We start from the raw sequence: 20,035 nt of genomic DNA, 5'->3' as shown, positions 1-20,035 counted from the left end.
TATTTTAAAGTAATTCATTATAACATATATATATATATATTTTTGTCCTTTTTTTGAGCAATGGAAAAAAAAATAAGAAAAGAAAAAAAAACTGCCTGCATGGCAGCTTTGTGTCAACATTGCCACTTTAGATTTCACCTCATTCCACTTTTTTTAAATGTTATTTTTTCATTTTTGCAATTTTTGCAGAATGTGTGGCGGGCCGGTGTCCAGAGGGGTGGGTCCCACTTTGGACACCCCTGCTTTAAGTCCTCTTAATTCTATTTATATCTCAAGACACACTATCTCTATGTAACGTGGCATTTTTTTTTTTTTTTTTGCGGCTCCAGACATATTTGTTTTTGTATTTTTGGTCCAATATGACTCATAATTTCAACATTTGGGTTGCCGACCCCTGCTGTATAAAGTCAATGGACACAACATTAGGCACACCCGCGCCGCAATATTCACAGTTGATGAGTTTACGAGCGGAAATCGTTTAATCCTGCCAGGTGTACATCCTAGTTTGTTTATTCCCCGACATGCAAGGGACTCAAGACAACAAAGTAGATCACACGCTGTTATAAAACTGGCACTATTTTTCTTTTTTTTTTTTTTTTAAGTTATTCAAAACCAATAATTCTAAGTTAGTGATCTCCTGGTCTAAAGTGGGATCATCTCCGCGGTCATGCATAATAGAGTACAATAGTGTCTTTACGGCTGACGGCCACCAGAGGGAGACATTTCTCCACTTTGCACACGGCTGTGGCACACAGTGGGTGGGCGGGGCATGCATAGGGACAAGATTACAATCCAGGTTGAGTCTTTTGCGTCCATCATAAAAAGAAGAAAACAAGTGATGCCAACCTCTTCTATTTACATCCTTCCTTCCTCGATCCCTGGCAGCTTTCTCACGTGTTCTTTCCTCTCTGCAGGCCAGTCTGACATTTCTCAGAGAGCGTGGCGTCACGCTGGGAAAAGATGGCTGGGTGTGGCGCCGGCGGGATGATGGATGGATTTTATTTTTTTTGTCTTTCAGGGGTGTGAGGAGATGTTGACATTCGATCCCTCTCACGCTGGTTAGTAGATCACAGTCTATCATAGCAGTCCTTGGGGACGCCCCCTGGTGGCTGCGAAAAAGGATGGCAATCCGATTGGAGGTTAAAGTGCGGCGTCCTCTGCAGTGGACATTTGTTTTATCTAGGTCAGGGGTCACCAACCTTTTTGAAAGCAAGAGCTACTTCTTGGGTACTGATTCATGCCAAGGGCTACCAGTTTGATACACACTTCAATACATTGCCAGAAATAGCCAATTTGCTCAATTTACCTTTAATAAATAAATCTATATATGTATAAAAAAAAAGGGTATTTCTGTCTGTCATTCCGTCGTACATTTTTTTCCTTTTACGGAAGGTTTTTGTAGAGAATAAATGATGAAAAAAAAACACTTAATTGAACGGTTTAAAAGAGGAGAAAACACAAAAAAAATGAAAATTAAATTTTGAAACATAGTTTATCTTCAATTTCGACTCTTTAAAATTCTAAATTCAACCAGAAAAAAATGAAGAGAAAAACTAGCTAAATTTGAATCTTTTTGAAAAATATAAAAATAGAATTAATAGAACATCATTAGTAATTTTTCCTGATGAAGATTAATTTTTGGTTTTTGATGACATGTTTTAAATATGTTAAAATCCAATCTGCACTTTGTTAGAATATATAACAAATTGGACCAAGCTATATTTCTAACAAAGACAAATCATTATTTCTTCTAGATTTTCCAGAATAAAAATTTTAAAAGAAATTCAAAAGACTTTGAAATAAGATTAAAATTTGATTCTACAGATTTTCTAGATTTGCCAGAATATTTTTTTAATTTTAATTATAATAAGTTTGAAGAAATATTTCACACATATTCTTCTTTGAAAAAACAGAAGCTAAAATGAAGAATTAAATTAAAATGTATTCATTATTCTTTACAATAAAAAAATAAAATAAAATTACTTGAACATTGATTTAAATTGTCAGGAAAGAAGAGGAAGGAATTTAAAAGGTAAAAAAAGGTATATGTGTTTAAAAATCCTAAAATCATTTTTAAGGTTGGATTTTTTCACTAAAATTTCTAAAAGTTATAAGAAGCAAAGTAAAAAAATAAATGAATTTATTTAAACAAGTGAAGACCAAGTCTTTAAACAATTTTCTTGGATTTTCAAATTCTATTTGAGTTTTGTCTCTCTTAGAATTAAAAATGTCGAGCAAAGCGAGACCAGCTTGTTAGTAAATAAATACAATTTAAAAAATAGAGGCAGCTCACTGGTAAGTGCTGCTATTTGAGCTATTTTTAGAACAGGCCAGCGGGCGACTCATCTGGTCCTTACGGGCGACCTGGTGCCCGCCTTGGTGACCCCTGATATTGTATCTTTCCAGACTTTGGGGGTCGGTTGTGAAAGACACAAATGTCGACTGCACAAAATGCTAGTTAGGCATGTTCCTTATGTCAGGAGTGTTTAGAAATCTACTGCAAAATACTTGTTTTAACTGTTACAGGAGCCCCAAAAAATAATAATAAAAAAAAAAAGGAAAACGACTATCTTAATGGTCATACAATTCCAGCTCAAGTTTGTAAAAGACTGACCATTACCTTAATAATGACAGTTGTTGTGTTTTTCCATTTCCAGTAATGCACTGTGAACAAAAACAGTGCATTAAAAAAAAAACTACAGTTGATTTTACGGTACAAAAAAAAAATACTAGCAGCTCAGTCAGAATTCTACCATCAATCTAACAGCACCAGTGTTTTTTTTGTTTTTTTTTAAATACAGGAATGCACTGTAAAAACTACCGTGGAATTTAGGGTAAAAAAACAAAAAAATTGCAGCTCAGTTACCACCATTTATCATAAAATTAACAGTGGTACTGTTTTATTTTAAATTACAGTAATGCGCTGTAAAAAAACAACTACCATAGATTTTGGGGTAAAAAAACAAACAAAAAATGGGCAGCTCAGTCACTAACATTTTACCATAAAATTAACAGTGGTACTGTGTTTGTTTTGTTTTTTTAAATAACAGTAATCTGCTGTAAAAACAACTACCGAAGATTTTAGGGTAAATAAAATAAGAAAAACTGGCAGTTCAGTCGCCAAAATTTTTGCGTAAAATTAACAGAGGTAATATTTTTAATTTTTTTTTAATTACAGTAAAGCGCCGGAAAAACAACTACACTAAAATTTTGGGTTAAAAAAACAAACAAAAAAACTGGCAGCTCATTCATCAAAATGTTACCGTAAAATTAACAGTGGTAGTTTTTTTTTAAATATACAGTGATGCATTGTAAGAAAAAATAAAAATAAAACTACCATTGATCTTAAGTTAAAAAAAATAATGGCAACTCAGTCAGAATTTTACCGTAAAATTAACAGCAGCACCGTTTTTCCATTTACGTAATACACTGTAAAAACTACCATTGCTGATGTTGTGGTAAAAATGTCAGCTCAATCCCAGGATTATTGTGGTCAAAATACGAGTGGCATCAGTTTTCAATGCTGCAACAACATAAGTTTTACGCTTCAATTCTGCCCACTGACCTGCCATCTTTTTTTATTGTAAATACTATTTTTTTGACTTTTTCTATAATGTAAACACTCTGGTGCAAACAAGACCTTCACTCCCGAGTTACGATCAAATTTGCAATTTGACCCGCTTTGGTCCACATGTTGCTGTGACTAAAACTGCAACGATGACTATTTGACACATAAAACTGCAAAGATGACTATTTGACACATAAAACTGCAAAGATGACTATTTGACACATAAAACTGCAACGATGACTATTTGACACATAAAACTGCAAAGATGACTATTTGACACATAAAACTGCAACGATGACTATTTGACACATCAAACTGCAACGATGACTATTTGACACATAAAACTGCAAAGATGACTATTTGACACATAAAACTGCAATGATGACTATTTGACACATAAAACTGCAAAGATGACTATTTGACACATAAAACTGCAAAGATGACTATTTGACACATAAAACTGCAACGATGACTATTTGACACATCAAACTGCAACGATGACTATTTGACACATAAAACTGCAAAGATGACTATTTGACACATCAAACTGCAACGATGACTATTTGACACATAAAACTGCAAAGATGACTATTTGACACATAAAACTGCAAAGATGACTATTTGACACATAAAACTGCAATGATGACTATTTGACACATAAAACTGCAAAGATGACTATTTGACACATAAAACTGCAAAGATGACTATTTGACACATAAAACTGCAACGATGACTATTTGACACATAAAACTGCAAAGATGACTATTTGACACATAAAACTGCAAAGATGACTATTTGACACATAAAACTGCAAAGATGACTATTTGACACATAAAACTGCAAAGATGACTATTTGACACATAAAACTGCAACGATGACTATTTGACACATAAAACTGCAACGATGACTATTTGACACATAAAACTGCAAACGATGACTATTTGACACATAAAACTGCAACGATGACTATTTGACACATCAGCACTGACGGACAAGGTGGTTGAGAAATATTTGCAAGTAGTTTTGTGAGCTTTGATCCTGATGAAGCGGCGAGGAGAGACAACGTTTGGATGGAGTGACTTCCCTGGCAAGGTGGTGTGGGGGAGTGTTGGGTGGCAAACGCGGGCTAAGGGAGCGGCGAGGACGAGCGGGCCGGCCGCGGTTCGATCCCTTGACTCTTCATGAAAGACAGCAGCTGGTCCGGGATCTCGGCCAGGACGTCCTTAGCCAGCCGGGCCATGCTGAGGACTTGGTTTCCAGATCTGTCCACGTAGTCCCGGAATGGAACAAACTGGAGCGGCAGGGGAACAAAACAGAAACACTTTTTTGTCTTGTTCCTGGTTATTGTCTGTTCTTGTCGTTGCACAAAAACGACAATTATTTAACTTTTACTGGAAATGAGGTGAACTACACGACAAAACTAAACTGTTGCCTTTAGGACAGGATGCTAAGCAGTGATTTAAAAAAGTCAAAACAGGAGCATCCTGCTGTTTTTAATGAGGAACTGCAACTATCAAACCTCAGGAGAATGACAATCCTTGTCAAAGATCCTCTATGTGAGAGGAGCACTCTGCTGTTTTTGAGGGATTATTAGGGAAACATCTTCCAAAGATCCTCTATTGTATAAGACAGGAGTAAAAAACAAAAACAATTTGCGGACTGTAAATACATACACACACACACACACACACACACATACATACATACATACATATATGTATATATATATATATATATATATATATATATATGTATATATATATATATATATATATATATATATATATATATATATATATATCCATCCATTTCCTAACCCTAGTCCCTTTTGGGGCAGCTGGAGCGTAATTATCTCAGCTGCATTCAAGGGGTAGGCGGGGTATATATATATTATATTATATATATATATATATATATATATATATATATAATATAATTACGCTCCAGCGACCCCCCGCGGACAAGGGTTAGGAAATGGATGGATATATATATATTATATATATAAATATATATATATATATATATATAAAAACATTCACAATAAATTTGATTATGCAGCTTTGAGAATTTAGTAAAAAAAGTTTTTTTTAATAAAAAAAAACTTACTTTTTTTCCCGTTATTTAGAAGGCTATACATATGTATTTATATATGTATATATATATATATATATATATATATATATATATATATATATATATATACATATATACATGGATATATATATATATATATATATATATATATATATCCATCCAACATTTTCTACCGATTGTCCCTTTTGGGGCCATGGGGGGGTCGCTGCAGCCTATCCCAGCTGTATTCGGGTGTTAGGCGGGGTACATATATACATACATACATACATACATACATACATACATATATGTATACATATAAACATACATACATACATGTATACATACATACATAAATATATATATATATATATATATATGCATACATATACACATCAATCAATCGATGTTTACTGATATAGCCCTAAATCACTAATGTCTCAAAGGGCTGCACAAACCACTACGACATCCTCGGTAGGCCCACATAAGGGCAAGGAAAACTCACACCCAGTGGGACATCGGTGACAATAATGATCCAGTGGGACGTCGGTGACAATGATGACTATGAGAACCTTGGAGAGGAGGAAAGCAATGGATGTGGAGCGGGTCTAACATGATACTGTGAAAGTTCAATCCATAATGGATCCAACACAGTCGCGAGAGTCCAGTCCAAAGCGGATCCAACATATATACATACATGCATACATACATACATTATATATATGAAACATTCATAATGAATTTGATTATGCAGCTTTGAGAATTTAGTAGGATTACAAACAAAAAATGCACTGCATTTAATAAAAAAAAACGGACCTTTTTTTCGTTATTAAGAAGGCTATATATATATATGTAGTAGTAGTTTGCTGTTATATTGGTCCATCACTATTAACAAATACAATGTTGTTGCTGGCAGTCAACAGTAACCTGAACAGAACAAAAGCCATGTTGAGAAATGCTGTAAAGAAACATAAACGCTGAGTAATCTTTGTCTCGTAAAAAAAAGCATGATAAATAGAGTTTGGACTATTCAAGCAATTTGGTGTCCAATGGAAGCCTCCCACCAGCGTGCTCTGGTGTGTTGTCTCACCGCGCCGCTAACAGCCCCCCCCCCCCGCTAAGTTGAATGGAATGATGATGAGTACCTGGACAATGTCTCTCTCTGCCAGGCGCCCTCTGGAGGAGACTCTCACCTCATCTCCATCCAGCTCTTCCATGGCTGGAAGCCAGAGACACAGAAGGGAAAAAAGACAGAGAGAGAGAGAGAGAGTGACTCAACATCAAAGCCACCGAGGGGGAAAATGAAAATGATCATCACAATTACAGAGAAAGAACACGGCGGGTGAAGAAGAAAAGTTATCTAGTGGAGTGTGGATGGAACACTTTAGACCAGGGTAGACCAAGGCGGGCACCAGGTCGCCCGTAAGGACCAGATGAGTCGCCCGCTGGCCTGTTCTAAAAATAGCTCAAATAGCAGCACTTACCAGTGAGCTGCCTCTATTTTTTAAATTGTATTTATTTACTAGCAAGCTGGTCTCGCTTTGCTCCACATTTTTAATTCTAAGAGAGACAAAACTCAAATAGAATTTGAAAATCTAAAAAAATATTTTAAAGACTTGGTCTTCACTTGGGCTTCACGGTGGCAGAGGGGTTAGTGCGTCTGCCTCACAATACGAAGGTCCTGCAGTCCTGGGTTCAAATCCAGGCTCGGGATCTTTCTGTGTGGAGTTTGCATGTTCTCCCCGTGACTGCGTGGGTTCCCTCCGGGTACTCCGGCTTCCTCCCACCTCCAAAGACATGCACCTGGGGATAGACCCCTCCCACCTCCGAAGACATGCACCTGGGGATAGGCCCCTCCCACCTCCAAAGACATGCACCTGGGGATAGGTTGATTGGCAACACTAAATGGTCCCTAGTGTGTGAATGTTGTCTGTCTATCTGTGTTGGCCCTGCGATGAGGTGGCGACTTGTCCAGGGTGTATCCCGCCTTCCGCCCGATTGTAGCTGAGATAGGCGCCAGCACCCCCCGCGACCCCGAAAGGGAATAAGCGGTAGAAAATGGATGGATGGATGGGTCTTCACTTGTTTAAATAAATCCATGTTTTTTTTTTACTTTGCTTCTTATAACTTTCAGAAAGACAATTTTAGAGAAAAAATACAACCTTAAAAATGATTTTAGGATTTTTAAACACATATACCTTTTTACCTTTTAAATTCCTTCCTCTTCTTTCCTGATAATTTAAATAAATGTTCAAGTAAATTATTTTTTTATTGTAAAGAATAATAAATACATTTTAATTAAATGCTTCATTTTAGCTTCTGTTTTTTCGACGAACAATATTTGTGAAATATTTCTTCAACCTTATGATTAAAATAAAATAAAAATATTCTGACGAATCTAGAAAATCTTAAGAATCCAATTTAAATCTTATTTCAAACTCTTGAATTTCTTTTAAAGTTTTTGTTCTGGAAAATATAAAAAAAAAATAATGATTTGTCTTTGTTAGAAATATAGCTTGGTCCAATTTGTTATATATTCTAACAAAGTGCAGATTGGATTTTAACTTATTTAAAACATGTCATCAAAATTCAAAAAAGGAATCTCAATCAGGAAAAAATGACTAATGATGTTCCATGAATTCTTTTTTAAATTTTTTCAAAAAGATTCGGATTAGCTAGTTTTACTCCTTTTTTTCGGTTGAATTTTGAATTTTAAAGAGTCGAAATTGAAGATAAACTATGTTTCAAAATTTTGTTTTCATTTTTTTCCTGTTTTCTCCTCTTTTAAACCGTTCAATTAAGCGTTTTTTTCATCATTTATTCTCCACAAAAAACCTTCTGTAAAAGGAAAAAAAATGTACGACGGAATGACAGACAGAAATATCCATTTTTATATATATATATATATATATATATATAGATTTATTTATTAAAGGTAAACTGAGCAAATTGGCTATTTCTGGCAATGTATAGAAGTGTGTATCAAACTGGTAGCCCTTGGCATGAATCAGTACCCAAGAAGTAGCTCTTGCTTTCAAAAAGGTTGCTGACCCCTGATATAGGCCGAGCTATAAAAAAACAAAAAGGTCAGGTCTTACTTAAAGACGAGTGCATATATTATATTTACATATATTATATTTACATATATTATATTTACATCCCAGGTGACACGTAGTTTAAAATCAGCGCTGCAGGAGATTTATTGTCATTTTACCACCAGCAGGCACACTTCTGCTCTAATGTTGAGCCTCCAGTATGATGGCTTTATGGACATACAGTCCTGGTCAAAAGTCTACATACACCTGTAAAGAACATCATGTCATGGCTGTCTTGTATGATGGCTTTATGGACATACAGTCCTGGTCAAAAGTGTACATACACCTGTAAAGAACATCATGTCATGGCTGTCTTGTATGATGGCTTTATGGACATCCAGTCCTGGTCAAAAGTGTACATACACCTGTAAAGAACATCATGTCATGGCTGTCTTGTATGATGGCTTTATGGACATCCAGTCCTGGTCAAAAGTCTACATACACCTGTAAAGAACATCATGTCATGGCTGTCTTGAGTTTCCAATCATTTCTACAACTCTTATTAGGGACCGAATGTCCCTTTGGGACGGAGGACCCTATTGAATTTCTAGCGTTTTATTCCGCAGCTTTGAGCTGTAATTTGACCCCCTTAACATGCTTCAAAACTCAACAAATTTGACACGCACATCAGGACTGGCAAACATTGGGATTTAATTTAAAAAAACCTAACCCCAGAACTAAAAATGAGCACCCCCTAGGAAGAAAACACAGACAAAACTGCCTGTAACTTCCAGTAGGAATGTCGTAGAGACATGAAACAAAAACCTCTATGTAGGTCTCACTTAGACCTAGATTCCATACACTTACATCCTTCAGCAAAAATCAACAGGAGGTTTGAAATTCCCCCTTCAAAACAAAAGTTTTGTAAAATCCGTCACCTTTGCCTTTTTGAGCTGTTATTTGACCCCCTTAAAGTCCTACTGAAAGCCACACAGTCTGATAGTTTATATATCAATGATGAAATATTAACATTGCAACACATGACAATACGGACGCTTTACTTTACTAAATTGCAATTTTACATTTCCCGGGACTTTTCTCTTGAAAACGTTGTGTAATGATGACGTGTACGCGTGACGTCAGGGGCTGTTATGAATATGAGCGCTGCACACACACACAGCTAAAAGTGGTCTGCTTTAACGGCATAATTATACAGTATTTTGGACATCTGTGTTGCTGAATCTTTTGCAATTTGTTCAATTAATATTGGAGAAGTCAAAGTAGAACAATGGAGTTGGGAAGCTTTAGCCTTTAGTCACACAAACACACGGTGATTCCTTGTTTAAAATTCCCGGAGGTGAAACTTTACTATGGATCAGAGCGGACATGGATCCCGACTAGATGTCAACCAGCAGGTTTTGGTGAGAAAATTGTGGTTAAAAAGTCGCCTCTTACCGGATATCAGCTGAGCTTGTGCCGTCCATAAAGCTGCCTTCGACTCCCCTGAGACACTGGCGTCAACACCCGGCCATGGACACACCCCTCCGACTATCAGGTACTATTTAACTCACTAAAACACTAGCAACACAATAGAAAGATAAGGGAATTCCCAGAATTATCCTAGTAAATGTGTCTAAAAACATATGAATCAGTCTCAATGCAACGCGATTGCAATCGCGTTTGTTTTTCCAGTCCGTCGCTATCAATATCCTCAAACACAAATCTTTCATCCTCGCTCAAATTAATGTGGAAATTGTCGTTTTCTTGGGCTGAATATCTGTTTTTGTTGGAGGCTCCCATTAAACACAATGTGAATATGTGAGGAGCCATCAACATGTGACGTCATTGTCTGCTACTTCCGGTAGAGGCGGGGCTTTTCTGCAGTTGCCCACTTTATCGTGGATGTTCTCTACTAAATCCTTTCAGCAAAAATATGGCAATATGGTGAAATGATGAAGTATGACACATAGAATGGAGCTGCTATCCCCGTTTAAATAAGAACATCTCATTTCAGTAGGCCTTTAACATGCTTCAAAACTCACCAAATTTGACACACACATCAGGACTGGCAAAAATTACAATCTAATAATAAAAAAATAAAAAAAAACTCAAAATTGCGCTCTAGCGCCCCCTAGGAATAAAACACAGACAAAATTGTTCCTAGGAAGAAAACACAGACAAAACTGGTAGGAATGTCGTAGAGACATGAAACAAAAACCTCTATGTAGGTCTCACTTAGACCTACATTTCAATTACTGACATTTTCAGCAAAAATCAACAGGAAGTTGGCAATAAACCCTTCAAAACAAACGTTTAAAAAAAAAAAGTCACCTTTTTTAAACATTATCTCCTCTGAGTGCATTGGTCGTGTCGGCTTCAAACTCGCACTGGACAGAGATTGAACCCTTCTGATTAAAAGTTGAGCAAAGAGTTTTTCTTACTGCTCCGGTTTTGATTTTACGAGCCTTCAAAGAACGGCTGCGTTAGGGTTAGGGTTAAAAAAAAATTATGGAAAAAAAAATTATGGAACATCATTAGTAATTTTTCCTGATTAAGATTAATTTTAGAATTTTGATCCAATCTGCACTTTGTTAGAATATATAACAAATTGAACCAAGCTATATTTTTAACAAAGACAAATCATTATTTCTTCTAGATTTTCCAGAACAAAAATGTTAAAAGAAATTCAAAAGACTTTGAAATAAGATTTAAATTTGATTCTACAGATTTTCTAGATTTGCCAGAATATTTGTTTTAAATTTCAATCATAATAAATTTGAGGAGATATTTCACAAATATTCTTCGTCGAAAAAACCGAAGCTAAAATGAAGAATTAAATTAAAATGTATTTATTCTTTACAATAAAAAAAAATATATATACTTAAACATTGATTTACATTGTCAGGAAAGAAGAGGAAGGAATTTAAAAGGTAAAAAGGTATATGTGTTTAAAAATCCTAAAATCATTTTTAAGGTTGTATTTTTTTCTCTAAAATTGTCTTTCTGAAAGTTATAAGAAGCAAAGTAAAAAAAATTATTAATTAATTTAAACAAGTGAAGACCAAGTCTCTAAAATATTTTCTTGGATTTTCAAATTCTATTTGAGTTTTGTCTCTCTTAGAATTAAAAATGTCGAGCAAAGCGAGACCAGCTTGCTAGTAAATAAATACAATTTAAAAAATAGAGGCAGCTCACTGGTAAGTGCTGCTATTTGAGCTATTCTTAGAACAGGCCAGCGGGCGACTCATCTGGTCCTTACGGGCGACCTGGTGCCCGTGGGCACCATGTTGCTGAACCCTGGTCTATTAGAACACGACCCCTAAGTATCATTCACAGTCACGCTGTGCTGGTGGTAAGTCGTACTCTCAAGTCACAGGAAATATGACTGTTGAACTCCTGCCAACGTCGCTCATCCTTCTGTGAGCACCTCGGGACACGCCCACCGACGCGCAAATCCAGGGACGCGCTGCGCATGTCTCCGCCCTCCAACATCCACCAGCTGCAATCATTCTTCAGCAATCAACACACCTGTCCTTGATGAGCGATCTGCCTTCACCATGAATTGATTAACGTGGACCCCGACTTAAACAAGTTGAAAAACTTATTGTGGTGTTACCATTTAGTGGTCAATTGTACGGAATATGTACTGTACTGTGCAATCTACTAATAAAAGTATCAATCAATCAATCAATCAAAATCTTTGGACATTACTGCCACCTGGTGTCAGTCTGCCGTCATCTCCCTCTGTTTAAACCATAACAGTATACTCCGGCGAGTGATGGCAGGTTGTCCAGGCTTAAGAAGGCAGATCCCTCATCAAGGACAGGTGTGTTGATTGCCGAAGAATGATGTTGGAGGGCGGAGACGTGCGCGCCCGTGGGCGTGTCCCGAGGTGCGCACAGACGGATGAGCGACGTTGGCAGGAGTCCGGGCCGTAACATGAATAAAAACAATGTTGCGGCTTTATCAATCAAATTCCCTTGCAAGTAGATATAAACGGAACGAACTCACCATCAAACTCTGCAGGTCCAACGCCGACAATGATTATGGACAGTGGGAGTGATGCTGCCTGCAGGGGGAGAGAGGAGACTTTTAGCAGCGAGACAAGAGAAGGGAATTCACCGTGTGCCAAAGTGGCCGTCACACTTGTCCGTCACAATGAAAACAAAAGCCACAAAATCCATTCAATTTCCCTCCAAAAGGCTCGAGCTGTTAGTCTGTCGCTACAACGCTGGCAAGCACAACCTGAGTTCCACGCCACGTTTGGGTCGGCGCTTGCCTTTGCAAGGAACCGTGCCATAATTGCTAAGTTGGAATGAAATCGGAAGGCCACACATCTCATTGTAGGGCAATCTAGGCATGTGATCGGTGAAGAATGGGAAACGTTGGAATGAACCGTAATGGGATATTAAAGCTGCTAGCAGCAATGAGGCGGTCACAGAATTGATTTTCAATGTTCATACATGTCTGTCAGTAGCTGGACGTTGAGTCGGTAGCCAACTACCGCACTGCAATAAATCAGTGTTCAATAACAAGACAAAAAAATACAAAAATGAGGGGTATTTTCGAAGGAATTTTATTTTATACATGGTGTAGCAATAAGTGTGATAAGTAGATGGCAGTGACACATAAGAGATACGTGTAGGCTGACCATTGATGCCAGTAAAAAACACCAACACTTTATTGATGTATAAATATTAATTAGTAGATCCTTAAAATGGAATCTGTAACTGCCATTGTGATGTGATGTTTTCCAAATACCCGTAGTTCTTGAACTATACAAAGTCATTCAATGCTTGGAATCTGCGCTTTTTGCATGATTTACAAACCCCGTTTCCATATGAGTTGGGAAATGGTGTTAGATGTAAATATAAACAGAATACAATGATTTGCAAATCCTTTTCAAGCCATATTCAAACTCATAAACTTCATCATTTATTTGCAAATAATAATTAACTTAGAATTTCATGGCTGCAACACATGCCAAAGTAGTTGGGAAAGGGCATGTTCACCACGCGACAAACTGTATTTAGTGACAGTGGTTTTCTGAAGTGTTCCTGAGCCCATGTGGTGATATCCTTTAGAGATTGATGTCGGTTTTTGATACAGTGCCGTCTGAGGGATCGAAGGTCGAAGGTCTTTGTAGCATATTCAACTGAATATGGCTTGAAAAGGATTTGCAAATCATTGTATTCTGTTTATATTTACATCTAACACAATTTCCCAACTCATATGGAAACGGCGTTTGTACTAGTTACTATGGTAACCAAATGAGTTACTATGGTAATCTAATTAGTTACTATGGTAACCTAATTAGTTACTATGGTAATCTAAGTCACAGTGTGGGTGGGGAGTGTTTCCAGAGTGGCCAGCCTGAAATGTGGGTTTCAGGGACAGAGGCGGAAGTAGATTTTCACAACAAAGTTCTAAAGCTTAGTGATATGTCAGATTTATCAGATTGTAGGTGGTGTTTTTGTCTCTATTTGCTGCATTTTTGGGGGGTTTTCACTTGATTGTAAAATATGTGGATGGAGATCAGGTATAACTTTCATATGTTTTCAATATTCAGTGTTTTATACTTCATACTTAATATTGTAAATCCTGCATTTTATTTTCATTTAAATTCTGGGTGTCTCATTCCGTAAATAAATGTAAAATTCCACTCCGTTTAAGGTGGTCTGTCATGTCATTTTTAAGCATTCACTCTGACATTACTGTGAGGTTTTGTATTATTGTTCCTAAAAATAGATGTCCCGGCCCCCCACACACATTTTTCTCCTCTAAATTTGGCTACAAGAGTTCAAATAATTGCCCAGGTCTGCTTTGGAGGGCACTACCCAGCCAGTCTTGAAGACGTACATTTCATTTAGTTTGAACAGAGCGACAATATTTTGATGTTTCGGAGTATGGCAACATAGACGAAAAGGTGTTTGATTTGAATAAACAAAGCAGTTTCAAAAGTGGACCTTAACCCATTCAAAAACAGATTAAATTGGTATTGCTATGCATAATGTATTTATATTATTTACATGTGAATGATGCTGTATAATAGACTGTATTTATATTACTCACATGTGAATAATGCTGTATAATAGACTGTATTTATATTACTCACATGTGAATAATGCTGTATAATAGACTGTATTTATATTATTCACATGTGAATAATGCTGTATAATAGACTGTATTTACATTATTCACATGTGAATAATGCTGTATAATAGACTGTATTTATATTATTCACATGTGAATAATGCTGTATAATAGACTGTATTTATATTATTCACATGTGAATAATGCTGTATAATAGACTGTATTTATATTACTCACATGTGAATAATGCTGTATAATAGACTGTATTTATATTATTCACATGTGAATAATGCTGTATAATAGACTGTATTTATATTACTCACATGTGAATAATGCTGTATAATAGACTGTATTTATATTACTCACATGTGAATAATGCTGTATAATAGACTGTATTTATATTATTTACATGTGAATAATGCTGTATAATAGACTGTATTTATATTAGCCACGTGAATAATGCTAAATAATAGACTGAATTTAAGTTATTCACAGGTGAATAATGCTGTATAATTGACTGTATTTATATTACTCAAATGTGAATAATTCTGTATAATAGACTGTATTTATATTATTCACATGTGAATAATGCTGTACAACAGACTATATGTATATTATTCACATGTGAATATTGCTGTATAATAGACTGTATTTATATTATTCACATGTAAACAATGCGGTATAATAGACTGTATTTATATTATTCACATGTGAATAATGTTGTATAATAGACTGTATTCAAGTTATTTACATGTGAATAATGCTGTATAATAGACTGTATTTATATTAGTCACGTGAGTAATGCTAAATAATAGACAGAATTTATGTTATTCACAAGTGAATAATGCTGTATAATAGACTGTATTTATATTATTCAAATGTGAATATTGCTGTATAATAGACTGTATTTATATTATTCACATGTGAATAATGCTGTATAATAGACTGTATTTATATTATTCACATGTGAATAATGCTGTATAATAGACTGTATTTATATTAATCACTTGTGAATAATGCTGTATAATAGACTATTTATATCACTCACATGTGAATAATGCTGTATAATAGACTGTATTTACATTATTCAAATGTGAATATTGCTGTATAATAGACTGTATTTATATTATTCACATGTGAATAATGTTGTATAATAGACTATTTATATCACTCACATGTGAATATTGCTGTATAATAGACTGTATTTTTCATTCACATGTGAATAATGCTGTATAACAGACTGTATTTATATTATTCACATGTGAATATTGCTGTATAACAGACTATATTTATATTATTCACATGTGAATATTGCTGTATAACAGACTATATTTATATTATTTACATGTGAATATTGCTGTATAACAAAATATATTTATATTATTTACATGTGAATAATGCTGTATAACAGACTATATTTATATTATTCACATGTGAATGAGGCTGATATATTGATATCAATCAATAAATCTGCTGCATACATTTCTACATAGAACATACCGTCACACGCATCTAGGAGGAAATTGTACAACATGAAATGTTGCTATGACGGATTAATTTGAGCTTTTACACTTTCTCAAGTAAACCTCAAAATACAGGTATGGTAGGAATAAGTGTGTTTAAAAGAGTAAAAAGGGCATGAAATGTTATGTGCAGAAATGTGTTGGAAAGCTGGCGGTGCTGACATGTGTGTTTACTCACATTGACCACGGCCTCTTTGGTTTGGACCATATCAGATATGACTCCATCTGTGATCATTAACAGGACAAAGTACTGTGAGCCATCTGTTATCTCCGATGCACAGCTGGGAAACACACAAACACACGCAGGTTAGGCCCGATAAAAAAGAATATGTGCAATCTTTAACGCTATCACATAAGTAGCACCTCAGGTGCAGCTTAACTAGGAAAAAAACAACATTTATTTGCAAAAAGCTGCAACTGAAGGCTGGCAAACACTGACTTGGCCACTTTGTTGATAACGGGTGCAAAGTTGGTGGGTCCGTAGAGCTGCACGGTCCTTAGGCTCTGGAAGTAGGCCTCCAGGACCCCGTCGATGCCCACGCAGTTGGGATTGTCGTTGTCGCCACTCTGCAAAACGAAAACATTAATTATGGTGTAGTGTGTAAAAGCAGACTTGCCAATCCTTCCGGATTTCCCGGGAGACTCCCGAAATTCAGCGCCTCTCCCAAAAACCTCCCGGGACAAATTTTCTCCCTAAAATCTCCCGAAATTTAGGCAGAGCTGGAGGGGGCGTGACCTGAGTGAGGACAGCCTGTTTTTCACGTCCGCTTTCCCACAATACAAACAGAGTGTCTGCCCAATGACGTTATAACTGTAGAATGATCGAGGGCCAGTTCTTGGTTTCTTATGTGGGTTTATTGTTAGGCAGTTTCATTAATGTCCTCCCAGCACGGTAACAACACACAACAACAGCAGTCATGTTTTTGTCTACCGTAAAGCAGTTTGTCTGCCGTAAACAGCAATGTTGTGACACTCTTAAACAGGACAATACTGCCATCTACTGTACATGCATATGGTTAGAAAAATAGTGAGGGAGAATAGAACAGGGATGGACAATTCAACCCTTAACTCAACAATGAGTAGATGAGTGTTATGTGTGTATATATGTGTAAATAAAAGAACACTGAAATTCAAGTATTTTATATATATATATATATATATATATATATATATATATATATATATATATATATATATATATATATATAATAAAATATATGACACAATGAATGTGGGGGGCAATGAGTGTCTCCATGGTGATAACAAGTACACACGAAAAAAAAAAAATAATAATAAATGCACCATTTTTGCACTTGTTATCAATTATAGATCATCTGCAACACACCCAATAATAAGACATACTTGTTTACAGTTTGCACACACTATTTACGTTACTTAGCCCTTACTAGTGACTTGCTTAGGGTTTGAGTAACTTAGCAACAAGAGGAGCCACGCCCCTATGATGCACAGATGTGCACCTGGGCTCACATTAAGGCAGTCATTTTACAAACTTTTGATTAAAAAGTCAACTTTTTTTGGCAAAATATATGATTTTTCCGGATTAATAAATACCAGATTATTCATCCATCCATCCGTGTTCTACCGCGTGTCCCTTTTGGGGTCGCTGGGGGTGCTGGAGCCTATCTCAGCTGCATTTGGGTGGAAGGTGGGGTACACCTTTATTTGTGCCAAATAATTGAGTATGTTTGTAGTTTTATTTTTAAACAATCATTAGAAACACAACCGACCCCCAAAGTCTGGAAAGATACAATATCAGGGGTCACCAAGGCGGGCACCAGGTCGCCCGTAAGGACCAGATGAGTCGCCCGCTGGCCTGTTCTAAAAATAGCTCAAATAGCAGCACTTACCAGTGAGCTGCCTCTATTTTTTAAATTGTATTTATTTACTAGCAAGCTGGTCTCGCTTTGCTCGACATTTTTAATTCTAATAGAATTTGAAAATCCAAGAAAATTGTTTAAAGACTTGGTCTTCACTTGTTTAAATAAATTCATAATTTTTTTTACTTTGCTTCTCATAACTTTCAGAAAGACAATTTTAAAGAAAAAATACAACCTTAAAAATTATTTTAGGATTTTTAAACACATATACCTTTTTACCTTTTAAATTCCTTCCTCTTCTTTCCTGACAATTTAAATCAATGTTCAAGTCAATTTATTTGTTTTATTGTAAAGAATAATAAATAAATTTTGATTTAATTCTTCATTTTAGCTTCTTTTTTTTCGACGAAGAATATTTGTGAAACATTTCTTCAAACTCATGATTAAAATTAAAAAATATATATTCTGGCAAATCTAGAAAATCTGTAGAATCAAATTTAAATCTTATTTCAAAGTCTTTTGAATTTCTTTTAAAATTTTTGTTCTGGAAAATCTAGAAGAAATAATGATTTGTCTTTGTTAGAAATATAGCTTGGTCCAATTTGTTATATATTCTAACAAAGTGCAGATTGGATTTTAACCTATTTAAAGCATGACATTAAAATTCTAAAATAAATCTTAATCAGGAAAAATTACTTAAATCCTTTTTCAAATTAGCTACTTTTTCTCTTCTTTTTTTGTGGTAGAATTTTGAACTTTAAAGAGTCCAAATTGAAGATAAACTATGTTTCAAAATTAAATTTTTATTTTTTTTGTGTTTTCTCCTCTTTTAAACCGTTCAATTAAGTGTTTTTTTCATCATTTATTCTCTACCAAAAATCTTCCGTAAAAGGAAAAAAATGCACGACGGAATGACAGACAGAAATACCCATTTTTTATATATGTATATAGATTCATTTATTAAAGGTAAACTGAGCAAATTGGCTATTTCTGGCAATGTATTGAAGTGTGTATCAAACTGGTAGCCCTTGGCATGAATCAGTACCCAAGAAGTAGCTCTTGCTTTCAAAAAGGTTGCTGACCCCTGATATATGCTATGTAGCATCTTTGCTACATGCTACATGCTAAATAGCATCTTTGCTACATGCTACATGCTAAATAGCATCTTTGCTACATGCTACATGCTAAATAGCATCTTTGCTATATATGCCAGTCCCTAAATCCAAGTCTTCCTGACATGTTGCATCATTTCAGACATATTGTCCTCACCTCACTGGCAATGAAAATCCTTGATAAGTTGGTGCAAGAAGAACTTTATAAAAAATATTGAATATTTGCTTAAATATTGCTGAGAGAGGAGGGGAGGGGCTAAACTCACTGCTTTATTTGCTTTGTAAACAACTGGGGGGTTTTATTACCATTCAACCTCACATTTTAAGTCATTGTCTTTTCCAACTTTTTAACTTAAGTAATAATCTTGTGGGCTTCACTTGAGGCTTTTTGTTACTCAACCACAGCAGCTGGGATGTTGCTCCCCTCTCAGGTGTGTGCTCCCTCTCTCTCTCTCTCTTTCCGCTGCTTTTTCATCTCATAGCACTTTTAAAAATGTGACTATTTTGAAGAATGTCCGTCTCCTTCAGGGAAATGAGGACAAACATTAACAACTTTTTATCACATGTTACTCCATCCATTTTATATTTTCCCATTTCTGTCACTTGTGCAACGTTCATATTGTTGTTACTCAGCCAGCGTTTGTGGGTCTGATGGACCCCTTGCATTTTGTGTCTTTTAATGCCTCACAATCAAACACTTTGATGTTCAAATACTGAACAGATGTTTACCTTATCCCCAAAAAGGGTTCCCACACAAGGTGGTAACATTGTCAACATTGTCTGCTCTCCCACC

At 35.7% G+C, this 20,035-nt stretch overlaps 1 protein-coding gene across 2 annotated transcripts in view; it reads right to left on the bottom strand.

The window, feature by feature from the left end:
- Window positions 1-452: 452 nt before the first annotated feature.
- Window positions 453-20,035, bottom strand: part of LOC133555287 (copine-9-like) — a 271,759-nt gene continuing 252,176 nt past the window's right edge. For both annotated transcript variants that reach the window (XM_061904929.1, XM_061904928.1), the window contains 6 exons: window positions 16,732-16,859; window positions 16,471-16,573; window positions 12,688-12,745; window positions 6,787-6,860; window positions 2,621-4,859; window positions 453-1,109 (listed from right to left, as the gene is read on the bottom strand). In XM_061904929.1, the coding sequence (XP_061760913.1) occupies window positions 4,695-4,859; window positions 6,787-6,860; window positions 12,688-12,745; window positions 16,471-16,573; window positions 16,732-16,859 (528 nt within the window). In that variant the 3' untranslated portion in view covers window positions 453-1,109; window positions 2,621-4,694. The remainder of the gene's footprint in view (window positions 1,110-2,620; window positions 4,860-6,786; window positions 6,861-12,687; window positions 12,746-16,470; window positions 16,574-16,731; window positions 16,860-20,035) is intronic.

This window comes from Nerophis ophidion, linkage group LG06, assembly GCF_033978795.1.
Source record: "Nerophis ophidion isolate RoL-2023_Sa linkage group LG06, RoL_Noph_v1.0, whole genome shotgun sequence".
NCBI lineage: Eukaryota > Metazoa > Chordata > Actinopteri > Syngnathiformes > Syngnathidae > Nerophis > Nerophis ophidion.
The sequence above is the reverse complement of the archived record's forward strand: the minus strand, read 5'-3'. Positions and strand labels throughout refer to the sequence as shown.